We start from the raw sequence: 21,390 nt of genomic DNA, 5'->3' as shown, positions 1-21,390 counted from the left end.
TAATACAAACCCACTCGGTCACCAAAGGGATGGAAGCCCTAGGCAAGAGGAGGTGTTGGGCAAAAGAAACAATCCATTCTCAGCAGCCTCTGTTCTGTACATGTGCAGCCGCAAAAAAAGCTTTACTGTGTCCAAGGGGGCACATGGTACTAGTGAGCTATCCAGGCCTTCGCCTTTGAAAAGTAAAAGCATCATTTCTGCTATGCTCTCAGCCTTCCAAAGCTGCCACCAAATCCTGGCACCTCGCAGGGGCTTATGTGGCAGGGCAGAATTACGGCAAACTGACAAAAGCGCTGCACAGAAGGTGCTGTACTTGCACACAATTACTTACTAGGCCTGTAAGTTGCAAGGCAGTGCCGAGTGCTGATTTCAGTCTGAATATCGATGCAGCCTCCAGGCTCTAGAGGCAGATGGTGAGGCCGGTAAGAGTTGCTGGCCTTCTGTTCCCAAAAGCAGCCTCCTTCTAAGCTCCCAGCTACTACTCCACCGTATGGCAGTGTGGTGGAGGCCATTCGGGGCAGGTAGGACAGGGACACCACAGGACACCTGAAAGGAGAATTTTTGAGAGCCTGTAACTTGACCATTCAGCTTTAACACTTCCGACCCCCTTCCCAGAGTCTTGATTTCTCCCAGTTGCACTTTTCAAGGGGGGTTCACAGTCACGTTTCCGATAATTAGCTCTCTTCATTATTGAGTAGTTAACATAAGTGATCAGAAGCTTTTGGACACAAATTAAGCAACAACTATTGCTATAAAATGCCCCCTTGAAAGACACACCCAATAGGATTTAGCAAGCATGTGAGGATGACAGCATGAAATTAAACACAGAATCACAGAACCGCAGGTCTGGAAGGGACCTCGTGAGGCCATCTAGTCCACTCATGGCAGGACTAAGTATTATCTCAACCAGTGGTTTTCAAACTTTTTGTATTGGTGACCCCCCCTTTCACACAGCAAGCCTCTGAGTGTGACCCCTCCCACATAAATTAAACAAGGGGGAGGGGAGGAATTGTACTTTAATGGGGGCTCAGGGCTATCAGCCCTACGGACCTGACAGCTCACAGCCCCCATGTAACCACCCTGTTACCTCCTGAGGAATCATGACCCCCCAGTCTGAGAACCCCTGATCTAGACCATCCCTGAGAGGTGTTTGTCTAATCTGCTCTTAAATATCTCCTATAACTGAGATTCCACAACTTCCCTAGGCAATTTATTAGGGCATCAATCACAGTTAACACACAAGATTAATTCAAAACAATTAATCGCGATTAATCGCACTTAGAATACCAACTGAAATTTATTAAATATTTTTGGATGTGTTCCTACTTTTTCAATATTGATTTCAATTACAACACAAAATACAAAGTGCACTTTCACAGCAGATTTGACAAAACGCAAAGAAGGTACCGATATGAGATTTTTAAAAATAGCTATAGCACTCAACCCAAGGTTTAAGAATCAGAAGTGTTGTCCAAAATCTGAGAGGGACGAGGTGTGGAGCTTGCTTTTAGAAGTCTTAAAAGAGCAATACTCCAATGAAAAAAACTACAGAACCGGAATCACCAAAAAAGAAAATCAATCTTCTGCTGCTGGCATCTGACTCAGATGATGAAAATGAACATGCGTTGGTCAGCTCTGCTTTGGATCATTATCAAGCAAAATCCACCATCACCATGGAAGCATGTCCTCTGGAATGGTGGTTGAAGCATAAAGGGACATATGAATCTTTAGCACATCTGGCACATAAATATCTTGCAACGCCAGCTACAACAGTGCCATATGAATGCCTGTTCTCACTTTCAGGTGACATTGTAAACAAGAAGCAGGCAGCACTATCTCCTGTGAATTGTAATCAACTTTGTCAGAGTGACTAGTGACCAAGGAGGAGGACAGAGTGGACTTGTGGGCTCTAAAGTTTTACATTGTTTTCTTTCTGTAAGTTCAACTTTCATGGTAAAGAGATTGCACTACAGTACTTGTACAAGGTGAACTGAAAAATACAATTTTGTTTTTTACAGTGCAAATATTTGTAATAAAAAATAAATATAAAGTGAGCACTGTCCACTTTGTATTCTGTGTTGTAACTGAAATTAATATATATGAAAAAGTAGTAAACATCCAAAAATATTTAAAATAAATGGTATTCTATTGTTGTTTAACATCACGATTAATCGTGATTAATTTTTTTAATCGCTTGACAACCCTACAATTTATTTCAGGGATTAACTACCCTGACAGTTAATAACATTTTCCTAATGTCCAACCTAAACCTCGCCTGCTGCAATTTAAGCTTCTTGTCCTAACCTCAGAGATAAAGGAGAACAATTTTTCTCCCTCCTCCTTGTAACATTCTTTGCACCTGAAAACTTATGTCCCCTCTCAGTTCTCTTTTCCAGAGTAAACAAACCCAATGCTTTCAATCTTCCCTCGTAGATTATGTTTTCTAGACCTATAATAATTTTTTGTCGCTCTTCTCTGGATTTTCTCCAATTGGTCCATATCTTACCTGAAATGTGGTGCCCAGAACTGGACACAGTACTTCAGTTGAGACCTAATCAGTGCAGAGCAGAGCAGAAGAATTTCTTCTTTGTCTTGCTCATAACAGTCAATACATTCCGGAATGATGTTTGCTTTTTTTGTTACAGAGGTATACTGTTGACTCATATCTAGCCTGTGGTCCACTATGACCCCCAGATCCCTTTTTGCAGTACTCCTTCCTAGGCAGTAATTTCCTGTTTTGTACGTGTGCAACTGATTGTTCTTTCCTAAGTGGAGTACTTTGCATTTGTCCTTATTGAATTTCATCTTATTTACTTCAGACCACTTCCCCAGTTTGTCCAGATCACTTTGAATTTTTATCCTATCCTCCAAATCACTTGCAACCCTCACAGTTTGGTATCGTCCATTATCTTTAGAAGTGTACTGTCTGCAACATCTAAATCACCAATGAAGATATTGAACAGAACCAGACCCAGAACTGATCCCTGTGGGACCCAACTTGATATGCCCTACCAGCTTGACTGAACCACTCGTAACTACTCTCTGGGAACAGTTTTCCAACAAGTTATGCACCCACCTTACAGTAGCTCCATTTAAGTTGTATTTCTCTAGTTTATTTATGAGATGGTTATGTGAGACAGTATCAAAATCCTTGCTAGAGGCAAGATATACCACACAGAATCACAGAGTTGGAAGGGACCTCAGAGGTCATCTAGTCCAACCCCCTGCCCAAAGCAGGCTCAATCCCCAGATTTTTGCCCCAGATCCCCTAAGTGGCCCCCTCAAGGACTGAACAAACAACCCTGGGTTTAGCAGGCCAATGCTCAGACCACTGAGCTCCATTATCTTTCCAGGTACTGAAGTTAAACTGAGTGGTTTGTAATGCCCTGAGTTGTCCTTATTCCCCTTTGTATAGATGGGTACTACTTTGCCCTTTTCCAGTCCTCTGGAGTCTCTCCTGTCTTCACAACTTTTTGAAGATCACTAACGCCTCAGATATCTCCTCATGTACTTCCCCATATCTGAACTAGCAAGGGTGAAATTAAATCCAGAGAGGTAATGATCTTAGTGTTTCAGGGGCTTATGCCCCAATTTTCCTCTATCAAAACAAAAAAATGTGGTCTCATAATCAGGGCCCTACCAATTCTATAGCTGTGAAAAACATGTCACGGACCATGAAATAAGCCCTTCCCCATGAAATTTGATTTCCTCAAAATCAGATGGATTGAGTAGGGACAGGACTTGTCCTTCCCTGCAAATTATCAGAGAGAGATTAGACGCACTCCATAGGCAGCGTAAAAGTGAAGGTGGGCTCCAGACTTCTACCCCCCATGGCTCTGGTCAGGGCTGGGGGCTGCTCAGGCTCCAGCAGGGTCTTGGGGCTTCCACGTCTGTGGCTCCTGCCAGCGCTCAGAGACCTGGGCTGGGGGCTGCCACCCCCACAGCTCCAGCCCCCACAGCTCCTGCCTGGGCTCTGGGTGCTTGAGCTCCAGGGCTTCTGCTCCCTCCCCCCGTGGCTCCTGCCCAGGCTCAGGGACCTGAGCTGGGGGCTGCCACCCAGAACTCGGGGCTTTTGCCCCCCACAGCTCCTGCCCTGACTCTGGGCCACCTGGGTTCAGGGCTTCTGTCCTCTCCCCTGGCTCCTGCCTGGGCTCGGTGTTGCAGCATCTGCTGGGGTTTGGGGCTTCCATCCTGTGGCTCCTGCCAGGGCTATGGCACCAATTTTTCAAATTGTCCAAGACCCCAGTACTGGCCCCAACTAGCAGCTAGAAGCCCCTAGTTGGGGCGATCCCCAGTGCTGCTGGGAGATCTGACCTACCTCCACCCCTGGGAGCCTCTCCAGCTGCAGGAAACTCTGCAGTTGCTGCCTTCAGAACTGAGCTCCGAAGGCAGTATAGAAATGAGTATAGCAATCCTGTAACCCCCCTACAACAGCTTTGGGACCCCACCCACAATCCCCTTTTAGATCAGGACTCCACGGTTATAACACTCTGAAATTTCAGATGCAAACATTTGAAATTGTGAAATTGATCAATTTTAAGTCTCTGCGGCCATGAAATTGACCAAAGTGAATGTGAATTTGGTAGGACCCTATCCATAATGATGGACATGTAGACATGCCATGTTCCAGGACTGAGGGTAACAATTTACTAATACTGTAAGAGGTGACCGTATGTCAAAAGGCTGCAATGCCCAAAGAATCACTTGCAAACATTTTAAAGGACCTGCTCCACCTTGCAACATTACAGGAGCATCAGAGCCAACACACTAAGGGAACCCTGAAGAAAACTATTTGTATCTTGGCACTATTCCTGCGTGCTGGGCACTCTCTCCCTGGGAACACCTTTTGTACGCCACAACACATATATACTCAGAACATGTCTCTTAACGTGTTTAGAGACCAATCATCAAACAACTTGTCCCTGCTACCTATGAAAGAGGACAGTAGGGAGGCAGAACATTAGTCATATTAACCCTATGCCCTTCCCAGAGTCTAATACCTTATCCCAATAGAAATGCCAAGTTGTGAAGAGAATCCAACAGTACTCAGAGGCTCAAACTCAAGTTGCCTGGTATAAGACTTCTCAGCATGCTCCAGACATTGACAAGCATAGCCCGTTTTAGTGTCCAAACTATACCACACAGCTCTCAGGGAATCTTGACCAAACATTTGTACTAATGTTTAATTCTCAGGTGCAGAACTGCAGAGGTGACAGTATCTCAGATTGTTGCATCCCTGCTCCTGGTTCTGAATCTGCCCTGAGCTGTGAGCCAATATTTTTACAGCTTACCATCAACGTGCACAAAAGATGCTGTTTAATCAGGCGAGTATACTCACCTGTGTAAGATGCTACATTTAACTTGCAGTGCACTTGTGAAATTCTGGGATAGAGAGTGTGAAACCATACCTGGACTTCTGAGGGGCTAGTTCCTGGACATGAGAGCTTGTGTTTCTTAGATCATATACTAGGATAGAGCCATTGACAAGCCCAGCATAGATATAATTGGTATCATCAAGGCACCAGCAGCAGCTCCACACAGGGCGGCCAGCATTGTATGTCTGGACCACAGTATTTGTTGTCAAACTGTGGAGGCAAAGGAATATGTTGACAATGCAAACGTATACCGAGTCTTCTCATCCCACAGAATAACATACCCAGCCAACAAATCTAGAATAAAACTCTGCTAAGGAACTGAAAAGTAGGCTGTTCTCCACTACAGATTTTAATCTCCATACTCCAGAAAAGAATCTGAAGAATATAGATAGTATATCACTGTGAAACTGTCAAAAAAAAGCATAGAGATTTAGCATTCCACCAAAGCATATACCAAGCTGAAACAGGTAAAATGCTTCCTTCTCTTTGACTTTTTGGGTTGATTCTAGGGAATAAAAATCACTTTACATTGGCTGCAGGGATGGGGGTTTCAGACTGAGATCCTAACTGCTTTGTTGGGAGAGCAGGGTTAAATTACTTGTCTGGAAATAGGAGGAGAAGGCATTGCACTGTGGTCCCAGAATACTGTATATCCCAGAAACTGGGAGCCTCATTCATTGGGATTCCTCACCCTGTTTAGTTATTCTCTTTTGCCTGTTCATTTGAAGAGGGCTCACGTTCTGAGAAACAGCATTTAACACAAAGGAACTGATTTAAGCAAGTGTTAGAGTGTGAATAGGATAAACAAAACAGTATAAGTACACACACACACACACACACACACACACACACACACAGAGATATGAATGTCAAAAAATTCTTCGTAGTTCGCAGAACACTGCCAGTGTGGGAGCATATGCTGTGTTTGGGAGAAGGCAGAGGAGCTGAAACAACAGCTGAGGCCGGCGTCACTGAAGAAACTGGAAATTAAAGTGGATTTTGCATGGAGGGATGTATCAGAGACATGTGCCAAAATGAGATCTAGTAGGGGTAAAATATAAAGATGATATCAAAAAAAGGGAACCTGTAGAGTCATTCACCCAAGATACCCACAACAGATATTCTGCACAGAAGGAACCACCAGGGGCAGGGGGGAAGTCGGGTGACCCAGATGAAGGTTCCAATAGTTGGGAACCAGACAGCAGTGACTTATGTAGAGAACAATGTGTTATGTTTTCTTCCATGTATCAGAACAGGAGATGTAACAAAAAGGACAAAGTACATCCTGGAGAATTCTTATTAGGTGTATGCAAATGGCAACAAGTGATTAGAGAAGGGAGGCTGACATAGTCAAGCAACCTGAGGGACCAATGCAGGCAATCTTCTGAGACAACATTCTGGTATCAAGCAAAAGTGAAGACTGGATACAACTTGTTCGAGACCAACTGTTGGACGTATGGGTAGCGTAAAGAGGAAGGTTTGGGTATCAAGCATTGGTATAAATTCTGTGATGAGTGGCAACTACTTGCACTAAACTGTCTCCAATTATGCAAGAGTACCACCTTACAAGCTCAGAACTTACACACTGGTTTTGAAGTAGGCAGGAAGGGGGAACTTGTTTAACTCAAAAGTATGTAACATATTGCACCATATAGACAATGGGAATGGGAAAATTAGAATTAAATTAATCTCTTATTGCAAAACAACTTTACTTTCTTAACTATGTATGCATACATGGATGCCAAGAGCATGAAGAACTGGAAGAGACATCGACCTCACACCCTAGAGGGCATAACTGTAGCCTGTCCTAACTGAAAAGAGAAATGTTAAGTTGAGTAGCACTGGATCTCAAGAGGTTTAGTCAGCCAGTGAGAAATACTGATGTAGGTAGTAAGGAGACAAAATACCCCAACATCACAATACTCAGTGGGCATCTGCTACAGACCACCAGGACTGGAGGAATACATCCCACCTATCCTATGGGATTCCTCTACCCCAACATGTTCTTTTAAGTCTCCCAGCCCAGCTATAGAGATGTACTGTTCCTACATTACTGGGACAGGAGATCTCAGAAGTGCTGTTTGGTGCTCTGTCCATGTGCTTCAGGTGTGTGCAGCTCAGCCTCGATTAGAAATTCAAATCAGAGCAACCTTCTGAGGAATAGGGAACAGACAGAGGAAAACAGTAAAAACCCTGATCCTAGATCAAAGAGAATCAAGCAGGAAGTAAAAGTCACACTAGCAGATACTGTTAGACTTGTACCACAGGATACAGCTGATCTGTGCTGGCTTACTTTCAAAGCTGTACCCAACAGAGATGCCACTGGGAGGAGGCACCAGGAAAACGTAGGGCCATAGTCCCTTCCTCATTCAGAGGACTGGGAAGTGAGAACAATTCATCAGATTAATGCCCACATTCCAGAGGATGGATGAAGCTCACACTGAGATCTGTTCTCAACTCCCTGCCAGAAAGAAAAAATAGGGTGCTCCAAAGCGCACATAGGTGAGCTAGAGATAAAGCCAAACCCTGGAAAACGTGAAGGGCAGATGGGGTGGACGGCCCCTGTTCAGCAGCACACACCTGGTAAGTTTGAGCGTGTGGTCCAAAGCAGCAGACAGCAGCAAGCCATCTGCTCGATTACTGAAGGCCAGTCCCCGGATCTGCTTACTGTGGATGGGAATGTACTGACTGCTCTTCAGGTTGGCAGCACTCATCATCTTAACGCCACAACCTGTCATGAAGAAAGAACAAAGCTGATCAGTCAGATACTGTGTATGCTGGTGACTACATCTAGTTATTGGGGTGTCTGGCTTTAACCTATAGTCTCACTTCAGAGCTACAGTATCTATGCTGAACTTGTGGGGAGAAATGTGCACAGGAAGGGTAGGCATCTTGTTCTGGAGATCAGTCAATACAGAACTCCTTATTCTACTCCTCCAGGCGTTCTGGTCAGTGTGACAGAACTCATGAGAATTTCAGCATTAGTATCATGATCTGTCAGTTGCTCTCGACCCAGGTCCTAGACATTCTAGCCAAATTAAACAAGTCCCAGTGCTCAGTGTGGCTGGAGCTTTATACAGGATGATAATGTACTTTCAAAGAATAATTACCGGTAAACTGTTCACCTGTACTCTAGAAATGTCACTATACAGAGCTGCATTCAGATATTACTGAGCCAGAGAGCTGTCACTATATAGAAGCTAAGATGACTAATGTGAATTGAAAAGCTGCTCAGAAAGAAGAGGAAGTTACTCACTTCATGCAGTAACTGACATTCTTTGAGATGAGTGTCCCTGTGGGTGCTCCACTCCAGGTCAAGGTGCATTCCTGTGCCTTCGATCAGAGATTTTTGCAGCAGTTCCCGTATGGGCCTCGCGCACTGTCAGTGTTTGAACAGCACGTGCACAGCCCTGACTCCTCAGTTCCTTCTCTACAACGGAGTCTGCTCCAAACTCCAAAGTAGAGGGGAAGAGGATGAGTAGTGCAGCACACACAGGGACACTCATCTCGAAGGGCATCAATTCCTGCACAAGGCGAGCAACCACCTCTTCTCCTTCGAGAGATGTCCCTGTGGGTGCTCCACTCCAGGTGACTGAAAAGCAGTATCTCTTAGGATGGTCAGGATTTCAGATCTGGTAAGAAAGCTGTTGATAAGACAGCTCAACCCAGTTGGGTGTCCAATGAAGGACCCTGCATGAGAGTGTAATGTTTAGAAAACATAAGGTCCGATGCCCAAGTGGCCGCATTGCGTATGTCGGAAAGCGGGACGTTGTGAAGAAATGCTACAGAAGAAGTGGACATGGATCTAGTAGAGCAGTGGTTTTCAAATTTTTTTTTCTGGTGGCCTAGTTGAAGAAAACTGTTGATGTCTGCGACCCAACGGAGTTGGGGATGAGGGGTTTGGGAGGGGCTCAGGGCTGAGGCAGAGGGTTGGGGTGCAGGGCTGGGGTCTGGGAAAGAGGGGTTTGGGAGGCTCAGGGCTGCGGGCTGAGGTGCAGGAGGGGGTCAGGGCTCTGGACTGAGGATGCAGGCTCTGGGGTGGGACCGGGGATGAGGGATTTGGAATGCAGGAAGGGGCTCTGGGTTTAGGGGGGGCTCAGGGCTGGGGATTGGGGTGCAGGCATCTCCCGGTCAGCAGGGGTGCCAAGGCATACTTCCCGCCTGTCCTGGCACTGTGCAGCACACTGTGCCCCGGAAGTGGCCAGCAGCAGGTCCAGCTCCTAGGCAGAGGCACACAAGCAGCTCCGCCTAGCTTTCGCCTCCAGGCACAGCCACCCCCCATCCAGCTCCCATTGGCCAGGAGCCAGTGCTTGGGGTGGGTGTAGCACGTGGAGCCCCATGCCCACCCCCCCAGGAGCCAGACCTGCTGCTGGCCACTTCCAGGGCACAGTGCGCTGTCAGAACAGTTAGGGACTAGCCTGCCTTAGCTGGGCAGCACTGCCAATGGGAATTTTAATGGCCCGGTTGGCGGTGCTGACCACAGCCGCTGTGACCCAGTACCTTACATTGCATGACCCAGTACTGGGTTGCAACCCACAGTTTGAAAACCATTGTAGTAAAGCGTGCCTTGATTGCCACAGGCTGGACTTGTTTCAACTGGTAACAGACGTATGCAGTCTGATATCCATTTGGATAGTCTCTGGGTGGAGATCACTTTGCCCTGACATCATTGAGCGATAGATACAAAAGCTTAAGGGTCTGTCTAAATGGCTTTGTTCCATCACGATAGAAGGATAACACTCTACAAACATCAAGCATGTGCACTGCTACCTCAAATGCATTAGCATGTGGCTTTGGGAAGAATATTGGTAATAAATAATAATGGAGATATCCTAGTTCCTAGAACTGGAAGGGACCTTGAAAAGTCATTGAGTTCAGCCCCCTGCCTTCACTAGCAGGGCCAAGTACTGATTTTTGCCCCAGATCCCTAAGTGGCCCCCTCAAGGATTGAACTCACAACCCTGGGTTTAGCAGGCCAATGCTCAAACCACTGAGCTATCCTCCCCTCCGGTATGTGAATAGGTTCATATAGGTGAAAGGACGAATGCACCTTAGGAAGGAATTGAGGATGTGTACAAAGTGTAACTTTGTCTCTAGAGAAGGTAATATATGGAGGTTTGGCCATCAGCGTGGCGAGTTCCCCCACGCATCTGTCAGATGTAATTGTTACTAAGAAAGCGTTTTCATGGATAGGTGTAGAAGGGAGCAGGTAGCCAAGGGTTCAAAGGGTTTGTACATCAAAGCTCTGAGGACCCAGGTGTACATCCCATGGCTCAGCCGGTAGTCTTACGTCCAGGTAGAGTGTTTGGATACCTTTGAGAAATATTTTGGCGACAGGATGGGCAAAACCAGCAGCATTATCTACCTTGTGGTGGAATGTTGAGATTGCCACTAGGCGAACCTTTACCGAGCTAAGAGAAAGCCCAGATATTTCGAGTTCTAGAAAGTAGTCTAGTATCAGTGGAAGAGGGGCAGAAGCCAGAGGGGTGTGTCTGTTAGAACACCAAGTGGTGAACCATTTCAATTTCTGCAGAAAGGTAGTGAGTGTGGAGTGTGTCCTACCATGTAATAAAACTGCCTGGACTTGTTCTAAGTATGCTTGTTTCTCATTAGAGAACCATTGAGTAGCCATGCTTTGAGGTGATCCGCATCCAACACAAATCTGAGAAAGCATCTGTGGGCAGAGTGTATAATGACATGAAAATACGCATCCCGCAGGTTGAGGGCTGAAAACCAATCTCCCTGCTCCAACGCCGGAATGATTTTTGATAGGGTAACCATCCTGAATTTTTGTTTCTTGACGAACCTGTTAAGTTGTCAAAAAATCGAGAATAGGTCGCCGTCCACCATTTTTCTTTTCAGTCAAGAAATAGTAGGAATAAAATCCCTTCCCCGGTGTGGAGTGGATACCTTCTCCACTGCTCCTGGTTGTAGAAGATGGTGCACCTCTTGACGAAGCTAGTGTTCGTGAGAGGGGTCCCTGAAGAGTGACGGGGAGAGAGAGGATGGGTGAGAGGCATGGAGACGAAGGGGATGATATAATCTGATCAGATGATTTCTAGGACCCATTTGTCTATAATGATAGCTTCCCAGTTGGAAAGGAATGGGAGCAGACGGTGTCTAAAAGGATGGTTGCAGTAGGCGCTGGAGTGGGTGGGAGGTCTTCTATACCCTCGACCAAAGCTTCAAATCTGCTTTGATGGAGGGCGTTGAGGTGCTGCAGATAGTGGGAGGCGGTGTCATTGGGTTCTAGGTCTATGGTGTTGCTGTTGTTGTGCATTGTAATGTCTTTGCTGTGGGTATAGGAGGGATATCGTGGGCTTTGGTAAGGTTGATATCTGTCTTCTCTCATCCTTGTCCCTCGGCATTCATACACCTGCTACCTTAGTGTGGCACACGAGTCCTTCATGGTATGGAAGACCTCATTTGTTTTTGCTGCAAATAGCTTCTCACCATCGAAAGGGAGATCTTCGATAGAGTTTTGCATCTCCCGTGGGAAGGAAGCTCGCTGCATGACGACAACCGTGTCAGCAGCATCAAGGGCAGCCTGAAGAGCTATACGGGATATCATCTGTCCTTCAGAGATCCCAGCTTTAAATTGTTGTCACTTGTCCTCAGGAATGTCATTAATAAACTCCATGAATTTAGTGTAGTTCCTGTGCTCATACTTTGCTAACAGAGCCACATAGTTTGCCACCCTAAACTGTAAAAGTGGAAAATGAATACACTTTGTGGCCAAATAAGTCCATCCTCTTGCTATCCTTATCAGATGGGACAGACCAGAAACGTTGCTGTTTATTTTTCTGGTTGGCGACCTCAACCACCAAGGAATTGGGCGACAGGTATGTAAAGAGAAACTCAGAACCTTTGGACAGGACGTAATAATTGCAGTCCGCTCTCTAGCAGGTTGGGGGAATAGTGGCTGGGGTCTGCCATATAGTTTTAGCTGGTTCCACAATAGCCCCATTTTAGAAGAGGTGGCGGGTTATAAAATGTCAGTAGGCTCGTGCTGGTGTTCAGACACTTCCCCAAGAGTAACCTCAAGCTCATCAGCAACTCTTTTAAACAAGTCCTGGAAGTGTGTGAAATCGTCAGCTGCTGGTGGTGGTGGAGGCATAATAGCCTCTTTGGGTGAGACAGATGAGCGTTTATTAGCTGGAGAGGTGCCAGGTGCGACATCCTCTGCTGGCTGAGTTGTTGGTTCATCTCATAGCTTGGCATCATTGTTTATGGTTGGGGAGGAGATGTAAGATCCTCTCTGAATGAGGTAGGATTAATGCTATAATGTTTTTTATAAGATTCCCAGGGATTCCAGTATGGCCATTGGCCAGGGAAGGGTATGAGTGGTCTCATCCAAGGGTGCCCATACCAGGGTGGGAATTCCGTGGAATATGAGGAAGGGGATCTAAGATGTCCCCCAGTCACAGGTGTCTTAACAGGGGAAGAATAGCATGGAGAAAGGTCAACAGCATCGTCGTCCTCACTCAAGAGGTGTGAGGGAGCAGGGGATAGTTGTAAGTAAGGTGCCGATGGTCCCAGTGAGAGGTCAGTGCCTAGTAGAGGAGATTCTGGGGTGGGAGAGAGCCAGGTCTCTATGGTGGAGAAACTTAGATGGTGAGGCGCTATAGGCATGTGAGGCCTTGGAAGGTGGTAAGGTGATAGGGAACAGCCAGCATGGATTTGTAAAGAACAAAATCGTGTCAAACTAATCTGATAGCATTCATTGATAGGATAATGAGCCTTGTGGATAAGGGAGAAGCGGTGGATGTGATATACCTAGACTTTAGTAAGGCATTTGATACGGTCTCACATGATATTCTTATAGATAAACTAGGAAAGTACAATTTAGATGGGGCTACTAATAAGGTGGGTGCATAACTGGCTGGATAACCGTACTCTGAGAGTAGTTATTAATGGCTCCCAATCCTGCTGGAAAGGTATAACAAGTGGGGTTCCGCAGGGGTCTGTTTTGGGACCGGTTCTGTTCAATATCTTCATCAATGATTTAGATGTTGGCATAGAAAGTACGCTTATTAAGTTTGCGGACGATACCAAACTGGGAGGGATTGCAACTGCTTTGGAGGACAGGGTCAAAATTCAAAATGATCTGGACAAATTGGAGAAATGGTCTGAGGTAAACAGGATGAAGTTCAATAAAGATAAATGCAAAGTGCTCCACTTAGGAAGGAACAATCAGTTTCACACATACAGAATGGGAGGAGACTGTCTAGGAAGGAGTATGCCAGAAAGAGATCTAGGGGTCATAGCGGACCACAAGCTTAATATGAGTCAACAGTGTGATACTGTTGCAAAAAAAGCAAATGTTATTCTGGGATGCATTAACAGGTGTGTTGTAAACAAGACACGAGAAGTCATTCTTCCGCTTTACTCTGCGCTGGTTAGGCCTCAACTGGAGTATTGTGCCCAGTTCTGGGCACCGCATTTCAAGAAAGATGTGAAGAAACTGGAGAGGGTCCAGAGAAGAGCAACGAGAATGATTAAAGGTCTTGAGAACATGACCTCTGAAGGAAGCCTGAAGGAATTGGGCTTGTTTAGTTTGGAAAAGAGAAGACTGAGAGGGGACATGATAGCAGTTTTCAGGTATCTAAAAGGATGTCATCAGGAGGAGGGAGAAAACTTGTTCACCTTAGCCTCCAATGATAGAACAAGAAGCAATGGGCTTAAACTGCAGCAAGGGAGATTTAGGTTGGACATTAGGAAAAAGTTCCTAACTGTCAGGGTAGTTAAACACTGGAATAGATTGCCTAGGGAAGTTGTGGAATCTCCATTTTTGGAGATATTTAAGAGTAGGTTAGATAAATGTCTATTAGGGATGGTCTAGATAGTATTTGGTCCTGCCATGAGGGCAGGGGACTGGACTCGATGACCTCTCGAGGTCCCTTCCAGTCCTAGAGTCTATGAGGCGCCATGTACTGAGATGGTGCTGATGGAGGAGGCGCAGTCTCTACTGGTGGCGCTGTGTGCTGAGCTGATGTAGGTGCCTGAGGCAGCATCTGCACCATAGGCTGGTGACGATGATGTAGGTGCTATAGACCAGGGGGGTGTCGCGCGCGAAGTCAGTGTCAAGAAGTATGATACGGGGAGCACAGGCAGTGGAGCTTGTGGCGTTGGTGCCAAATTCAGATGCACTGGCACCACAGCCGTAGTTTGTGACATTAGTGCTGTCTCACTAGTCGGTACTGGGTTCTTGTCGGTGACCAACTGTGCCACATTGAAGGCAGGCAACTCAAAGCCTTGAGCCTCAGCACCGAAGTGCGTGGCCGCCGACGAGCAGACAGTTCCGGAGATGCCTGAAGAAGTGTATGTGCTGAGCCATGGAGTGGCCAGCACTGATGGAGCCGAAGTTATAAGCGATCGCTTGGAAGATGTGTGCCCCCTGAGAGGGGAGGAAGCCGGTCATTTCTTTGCCATTTTTTATTCTGTGAGGATTTCAGTGGTGAATTCTGCCGGGAGAAGACTGCTGGCCCGATCTAGTGCAGGTCTGAGGGACTTTTCCAGGAGGATGAGCTTCAGTCTGAGGTCTCTGTCCTTGTGGGTCCAGACTTTAAGTTTACTTTAGTGTATGCATTTTGGGGGTACCTGAGATTTCCCCAAACATTGTACGCACTGAGAATAGCCATCAGAGATGGGGATGGAGTTTCTGCACGTTACACATCTCTTGAAGCTTGGTGAACCAGGCATATCAGGAGTCACTAACTCTGAGGTAAGGAATTTAATTTGTTTTTATAGGCAGTAATAACTAAAACTTATTTAGATAAGTAACAAAAACTAATTAAGTACTAGAACTGTATCTAAATCATGGCTATGAAAAGTAAAACTATGTATATATATGTGGAGATATACCTATCTCATAGAACTGGAAGGGATCCTGAAAAGTCTTCAAGTCCAGCCCCCTGCCTTCAGCAGGACCAAATACTGATTTTGCCCCAGTTCCTTAAGTAGCCCCCTCAAGGACTGAACTCACAACCCTGTGTTTGGCAGGCCAGTACTCAAACCACTGAGATATCCCTCCCCTGCTAAACTCCATCTCTGGCTAGGGATGGTAGAGAAGGAACTGAGGAGCCTGGGCCATGCACACACTGTTCAGGCATTGCGAGCAGGCAAGGCAGGCACCACACGTGTGTAGCCTGTACAAGAACTGCTGCGAACATCTCTGATCGAAGGTGCAGAGACGCACCTTGACCTGGAGTGGAGCACCCACAAGGGCATCTCTCGAAGGAGACGTCTAAGATCCCAAATCATTAACCACATAAAATAATTTATCAGAGAGTAGCCATGTTAGTCTGGATCTGTAAAAAGCGACAAAGAGTCCTGTGGCACCTTACAGAGTAACAGACATATTGGAGCATAAATTTTCGTGGGTGAATACCCACTTCATCAGATGAATATACATTCATCTATAAGGTGCCATAGGCCACTCTGTCGCTTTACAAAATAATTTGTATTTCAAGTGTCATTCAGAGAACGTCAGAGCTCTTTGCAACGAAAGCAGGCATGACTGCGTACCTATTTTAGGGACAGGAAATTGCTCACAGAAGACAAGCAACTTGCCCAAAGTCACACAGCAAGTCAGAAGCAGAGTTATGACTACAATGCAAAGGGGTTCCCAGTCCTCTTCACCCACAGGGTAATGCTGCCTCTGTACATATACGCACCTAGTTCCAAATGTATTCAAAAAACAATATCTGAACATCTGTTCCCACATTTACTGGCCAATCCATGCTTCTGAATCTGATGTTTTCTGGATGAGAGACTGCATTTAAAGCTTTTTCCTGATTCCCCTTAGGTGCATGTCTCCAGCTCTTGCAAGGGAATCCTCTATGTGAGGATCACACAGATCTTTCTGCACCTCCAAGGAGGAGAGGTTTCAGAACAAAGAGGCAGAGCTGTAAAGATCAATTACTGGGAGAGTACAATTATCAGCTGCCAACCGGGAGGTAAATTACACTACTGGGAAAAAGCTGAGTTGGGGTCAGGTGGAATGTGGCAGTCGTATTAGTGAGGGAATGTCCCCAATCCACAAGGTGGTTGTATGGGTGGGGTTGAGAAAGAGGAAGAAAGAGCAGAGAACATATTTAACTTTTGTACGCCTGCAGATAAAAATTCTTTGATTCTATCTATAAAACCCAGAGAGTCTTTAGTTACTTGCTGACTTACCAGGAATAAGAGTAGTCTGTGGAGAAGACTGTGACGCCACAAGACAGCTCAGCGAGTCACAGTAAGCCATAACCCGGCAGGTCCTTGACTGAGAAACCAGGAAGGCCTTCTCAAAGTGGTATTTGTGCTGGCTCTGACTGGAGGAGAGAGTGCTTGGGAAATAGGAACGGGAGCTGCCAGGCTGCTGAGAGGCACTAGTGGTGTGCTGGGCCATCAGTGCTTTCAGTTCCTGAAAAGAAAGAGGACGGAGCTTTACTACTCCCTTGCAGTTGTAACTCAGTATGCTGTGTATTAGGGCTAGTCTACACTAGAAGAGCTACACCTATGCCGCTGTAGCGTGTCCAGTGAAGAAGCTCTATGCTGACGGGAGAGAGCTCTCTCGCTAGCATTAATCCACCCCCATGAGAGGCAATAGCTATGTCAGTGGGAGAAGGTCTCCCACCAACACAGAACTGTCCACACTGGTATCTAGGTTGGTGTAATTTATTTCACTCAGGAGGGTGGCTTATTCACACTTGAGCAACACAAATTATTAATAGCATACACCTGGCCTTCGTTTCTGCTTGCACATACAGGAGTCTGATACGCCTCACAGGCAGAGATATGGGAACATAGGCTGTTCCATAACAATGAAAACTACTGTACTCCATTTCCATGCTATTCCTGGAGTGCTAGATTTCCAGTTTACTTTGACTAAGTACAATAGAAACCTGCAGACTACTCCAGCAAGCTCTGTTGAAATCTTTAGCCAAAATCTCTTAATATTATGCGTATTAGAACCCAATAAGGAGACCCATGGGCAACACATAAAATCCAATCACCACCAGGTCAACAATGGTACTAAACTCGGAGCAGAATTACAATTAAAAAACACAACCAATTAGAACCATTTTCAAGAGTTTCTAGAACATCCAAGGAATGAAAATCCTTGATTTCAATATTAGAAGTGTCCAGGAATTCCCCACCATGAAGATAGGTCAGTTCCTTTAATCTGCATTACACCCTGGTCTTTATGATCCTAGCCAGCACAGATTCCAGGAATGACTGAATTTTGTAAGAACTCAAGACTTGTTCACTTTTTCCAAAACCAAAGAACTACGCTTCAAAATGTTCAGTACAGTAGCTCTCAAAAGAGTGACCTTTAACCCAACAAAGGAACAGCCACTTTCACACTACTGAACTGCAAAGCCTCAGACAGTGTGTTAATATAGTAGATGGACACTGGATAATTTTCTGCCTCACAAAGATCGTTCACAGAAGTGTGAGGGTATGGCAATTTTCAACATTGTAACCGTGATAAGAATTCTGCCCAGATGGTTATAACCCAACCCAAGGTCATGACCACCAGCACTAATCTCATGATGCTATACTATTACACAGATATTTACAAATAAATAAAGCAATCAGATAGAGAGAGATGGGGCCTGTTTCCACAGCTTGGATAATTTAAGATATACTCCAAATACTGCCTGCAAAACAATTAAGCACCATAGAAAAGAGATTACAGATTTAAAATCTCCAAGCTCCTAACGTATGCATAAACTAGCTTTAATAATTGCACCAACTAATCTCGCTCAAACCAGAACTAGTCAACAGAAAACCGTTCTAAAAGGACAAACATTAAAAGAAAATAGGCGTTTCAAGGTCAAACTAATTTAGAATTATCTCAATCCAAAAAAATTTTTTCCTAAAAGTGTTTGAGAGCTTAAAAATAGGTTTCACGTGTCATCCTCCAGGAGCCTTCTCTGATTTGCCTCAAAAACTTTCCAGATTCTACCCCAGCATAAGACCAAACATGTGATGTTTCAGGGGGATTGGAGTCGCAATAGGCAAAGACAGGAGGATTTGGGGAGGGGAAGGAGGCCATAAATTATGTTAATGGCACGCTTAATTTCATCTTTAACTAGAGAGAGCGGTGTCTTTCAGAGAAAGATGCAGGTAATTAAACAAAAAACGGAAGTGACAAGTTTTCACCACATTAAAGATTTTATTAAAAAGCCTCACCAGTTAAAGACAGGAAGATAAGGCAACTAGAGAAGAGAGGGGATTAACCAGATTTCCCACAATAACAAGACAACCCTTCCTTCATCTGAGTTTATCACAGACAGAGAAACTTTAGTTGAGTGGAAACCAAAAAAGTGACTGGGAAATGTTCCATCAAATAGTTGATATATTAAAGCAGTGGTCACCAACCAGCTGATCATGATTGACTGGTCGATCCTGGAGACTCTCCCATACACTTGCGATCTCCAGTGGTGTAATGGGGCTGCCCGCTGCCACTAAGGCAGGGTCCCTGCCTATCCCAGCCCCAGGCTGCTCCCAGAAGCAGCCCAGGGGAGGGAGGGGTTCCATATGTTGCTCCTGACTGCAAGCACCGCCCCCGCAGCTCCCATTAGCTGGGAATGGGGAACTGTGGCCAATGTTGGCCCCTCCAGAAGCAGCATGGGGCCGGGGCTGCCCGAGGTAAGTGTCGCCCCCTTCAATGGGCAGGTTCTGAATGGCTCTGCAGCATTAAGACCAGGAGTAGCATGAATACAGCGTTTCTCTTCTACCACCCAACTTGCAGCCTCCCAGAGCCAGCCCCCCATACCTCCTTCTGCACCCCAAGACTGATCCCCGAGCCCACTCCCAGAGCGAACACCCCATGCCCACTCTTGCACTCCATACCCCCTGCGCCAGCCCTGACCCCCTTCCTAGAGGCAGCACCCTGTACCCCCTCCTGCACCCAAAATCCCTCCCAGAGCCCACAACCCCTCCTGCACCCCAACCCCCTGCCCCAGGTTCAGCCTGGAGCCCCCTTCCACACTGCAAACCTCTCGGCCCCAGCCCAAAGCCTGCACTTCCTCCCAAACTCCAGCCCCCTGCCCAAGCCCGGTAAAAGCAAGTGAGGGTGGAGGAGAGCAAGCAACGGAGAGGGGGGGGATGGAGTGAGTGAGGCAGGCCTTCAAGGAAGGGGTGGAGACTTGGGGAAAGGGCAGGGTACATCCTGAGTTGCCCTTAAATTCATAAAAAGGCTGGAGGCTACTGTGTTAAAATGCTTAGCAGTAACAGGCCAATGTGATAAATAGGGGACAGAATTCACATCTCTTAAGAGCTATTGTTGCAGTCTCTGTTTTCAGACTCAGGAAGACAGCACTGCATCAGTTCACATTTGGTTCACTGCTGGAAGGTTTTTCCCCCCTCCCCACCATTAGGATGCCTAGAAACTTACAGAATATTTAAAAAACTCAAATCTCAATCTGTCATGTGGGGCACAACATATATACCCAGAGGGTTGGCATTTGACACCACTGTTTTAGATGTACATAAGCAAGGTGATGTATACTCTGTGTCTTGTGCATTGTTTGTAGGATCTACTCCTTGCTACAGAACTGTACTCCACAATTTAAATTTTCATTTAAAGCCTCCACACATTTCTAGCCCTTAAAGTTATGACAGTAACTCTGAAAATATAAATGAAGCAAGGTCATCGTTTTGAGTTTGAAACAATAACTTGGGAAGTGTGAGCTGCTCCATTCATCTCAAAGGACTGAAAAACGCTGATATCTTGTGATGACAATTTAAAGTGTTAACACTAATTATTTAAGTGCTGATATTTTAGCACAAATATCCAGATGGCATGCTTAATTCTACACTCCCACATACATATTTTCTGATTTCCAAAAGAAACTGCTGTACAGTTTTCAGTCTGCCACAGAATCCAGGAACCTTGCTAAAGAACTAAGTTTCAGCTTGCCACAGCAAACAAGGGGCTATGCACTTAAGGTAGCCTTTTCTTACTGTAAATGCACAAGCAGCTAATTAATATGCTTTTAATGAGAACTTCACAAAATGTTATTATATACAGTGGTTAAACTACAATAAAAGCCGAGTGCACATATGCACTCAGGAGCTGGATTTTAACACCAGAAGTATGAATTTATAAAAACTGAAATGCTTAAGAATTTCTATTTAAATAGTATTCTCACTTTAATCTTAGAAAATTCTAATACCAAATGTACATCTATTACTGTATAGGGTTTCAACATTGATTTTGATAATGCAGTTTAAAATTATGGATATTAGCAACAAAAAAAAGACGGTTACTCACCTTGTAACTGGTGTTCTTCGAGATGTGTTGCTCATATCCATTCCAGGTAGGTGGGCACGCCGCGCGTGCACGTTTGCCAGAAACTTTTTACCCTAGCAACTCCAGTGGGCCGGCAGGTCGCCCCCTAGAGTGGCGCCACTATGGCACTTGATATATACCCCTGCCTGCCCGCCCGCTCCTCAGTTCCTTCTTGCCGGCTACTCCGACAGTGGGGAAGGAGGGCGGGTGTGGAATGGATGTGAACAACACATCTCGAAGAACACCAGTTACAAAGGTGAGTAACAGTCTTTTCTTCTTCGAGTGATTGCTCATATCCATTCCAGGTAGGTGAATCCCAAGCCTTACCTAGGTGGTGGGGTCGGAGTGAGAAGTCGTGGCATGGAGCACTGCAGAGCCAAAGGCCGCATCATCTCTGGACTGCTGGACCAGGGCATAATGGGAAGCGAATCTGTGGACCGATGACCAAGTCGCCGCCCTACAAATGTCTTGGAATGGCACGCGGGCAAGGAAAGCCAGTGATGACGCCTGTGTGCCCTGGTGGAGTGTGCAGTCACACGGCCCACAGGAACGTGGGCCAGGTCATAACAGGACCTGATACAGGAAGTAATCCAGGAAGATATCCTCTGCGAGGAAATCGGTAGCCCCTTGACCCGGTCCGCTACCGCCACAAATAGCTGGGGGGACTTGCAGAACGGTTTGGTCCTGTCCACATAAAACGCTAGCACCCAACGGACATCTAGCGAGTGG

At 45.9% G+C, this 21,390-nt stretch overlaps 1 protein-coding gene across 5 annotated transcripts in view; it reads right to left on the bottom strand.

Annotated features, from left to right (window-relative positions):
* The window catches only part of RFWD3 (ring finger and WD repeat domain 3), a 63,411-nt gene that overhangs the window by 5,953 nt on the left and 36,068 nt on the right, over positions 1–21,390 (bottom strand). For all 5 annotated transcript variants that reach the window (XM_030581514.1, XM_030581516.1, XM_030581513.1 and 2 more), the window contains 4 exons: positions 16,554–16,782; positions 7,956–8,106; positions 5,409–5,585; positions 332–546 (listed from right to left, as the gene is read on the bottom strand). In XM_030581514.1, coding sequence (XP_030437374.1) covers positions 332–546; positions 5,409–5,585; positions 7,956–8,106; positions 16,554–16,782 — 772 coding nt within the window. The remainder of the gene's footprint in view (positions 1–331; positions 547–5,408; positions 5,586–7,955; positions 8,107–16,553; positions 16,783–21,390) is intronic.

Source organism: Gopherus evgoodei, chromosome 12 (genome assembly GCF_007399415.2).
Source record: "Gopherus evgoodei ecotype Sinaloan lineage chromosome 12, rGopEvg1_v1.p, whole genome shotgun sequence".
NCBI lineage: Eukaryota > Metazoa > Chordata > Testudines > Testudinidae > Gopherus > Gopherus evgoodei.
Note: the sequence above shows the minus strand (reverse complement) of the source record. Positions and strands in the feature narration are given on the sequence as shown.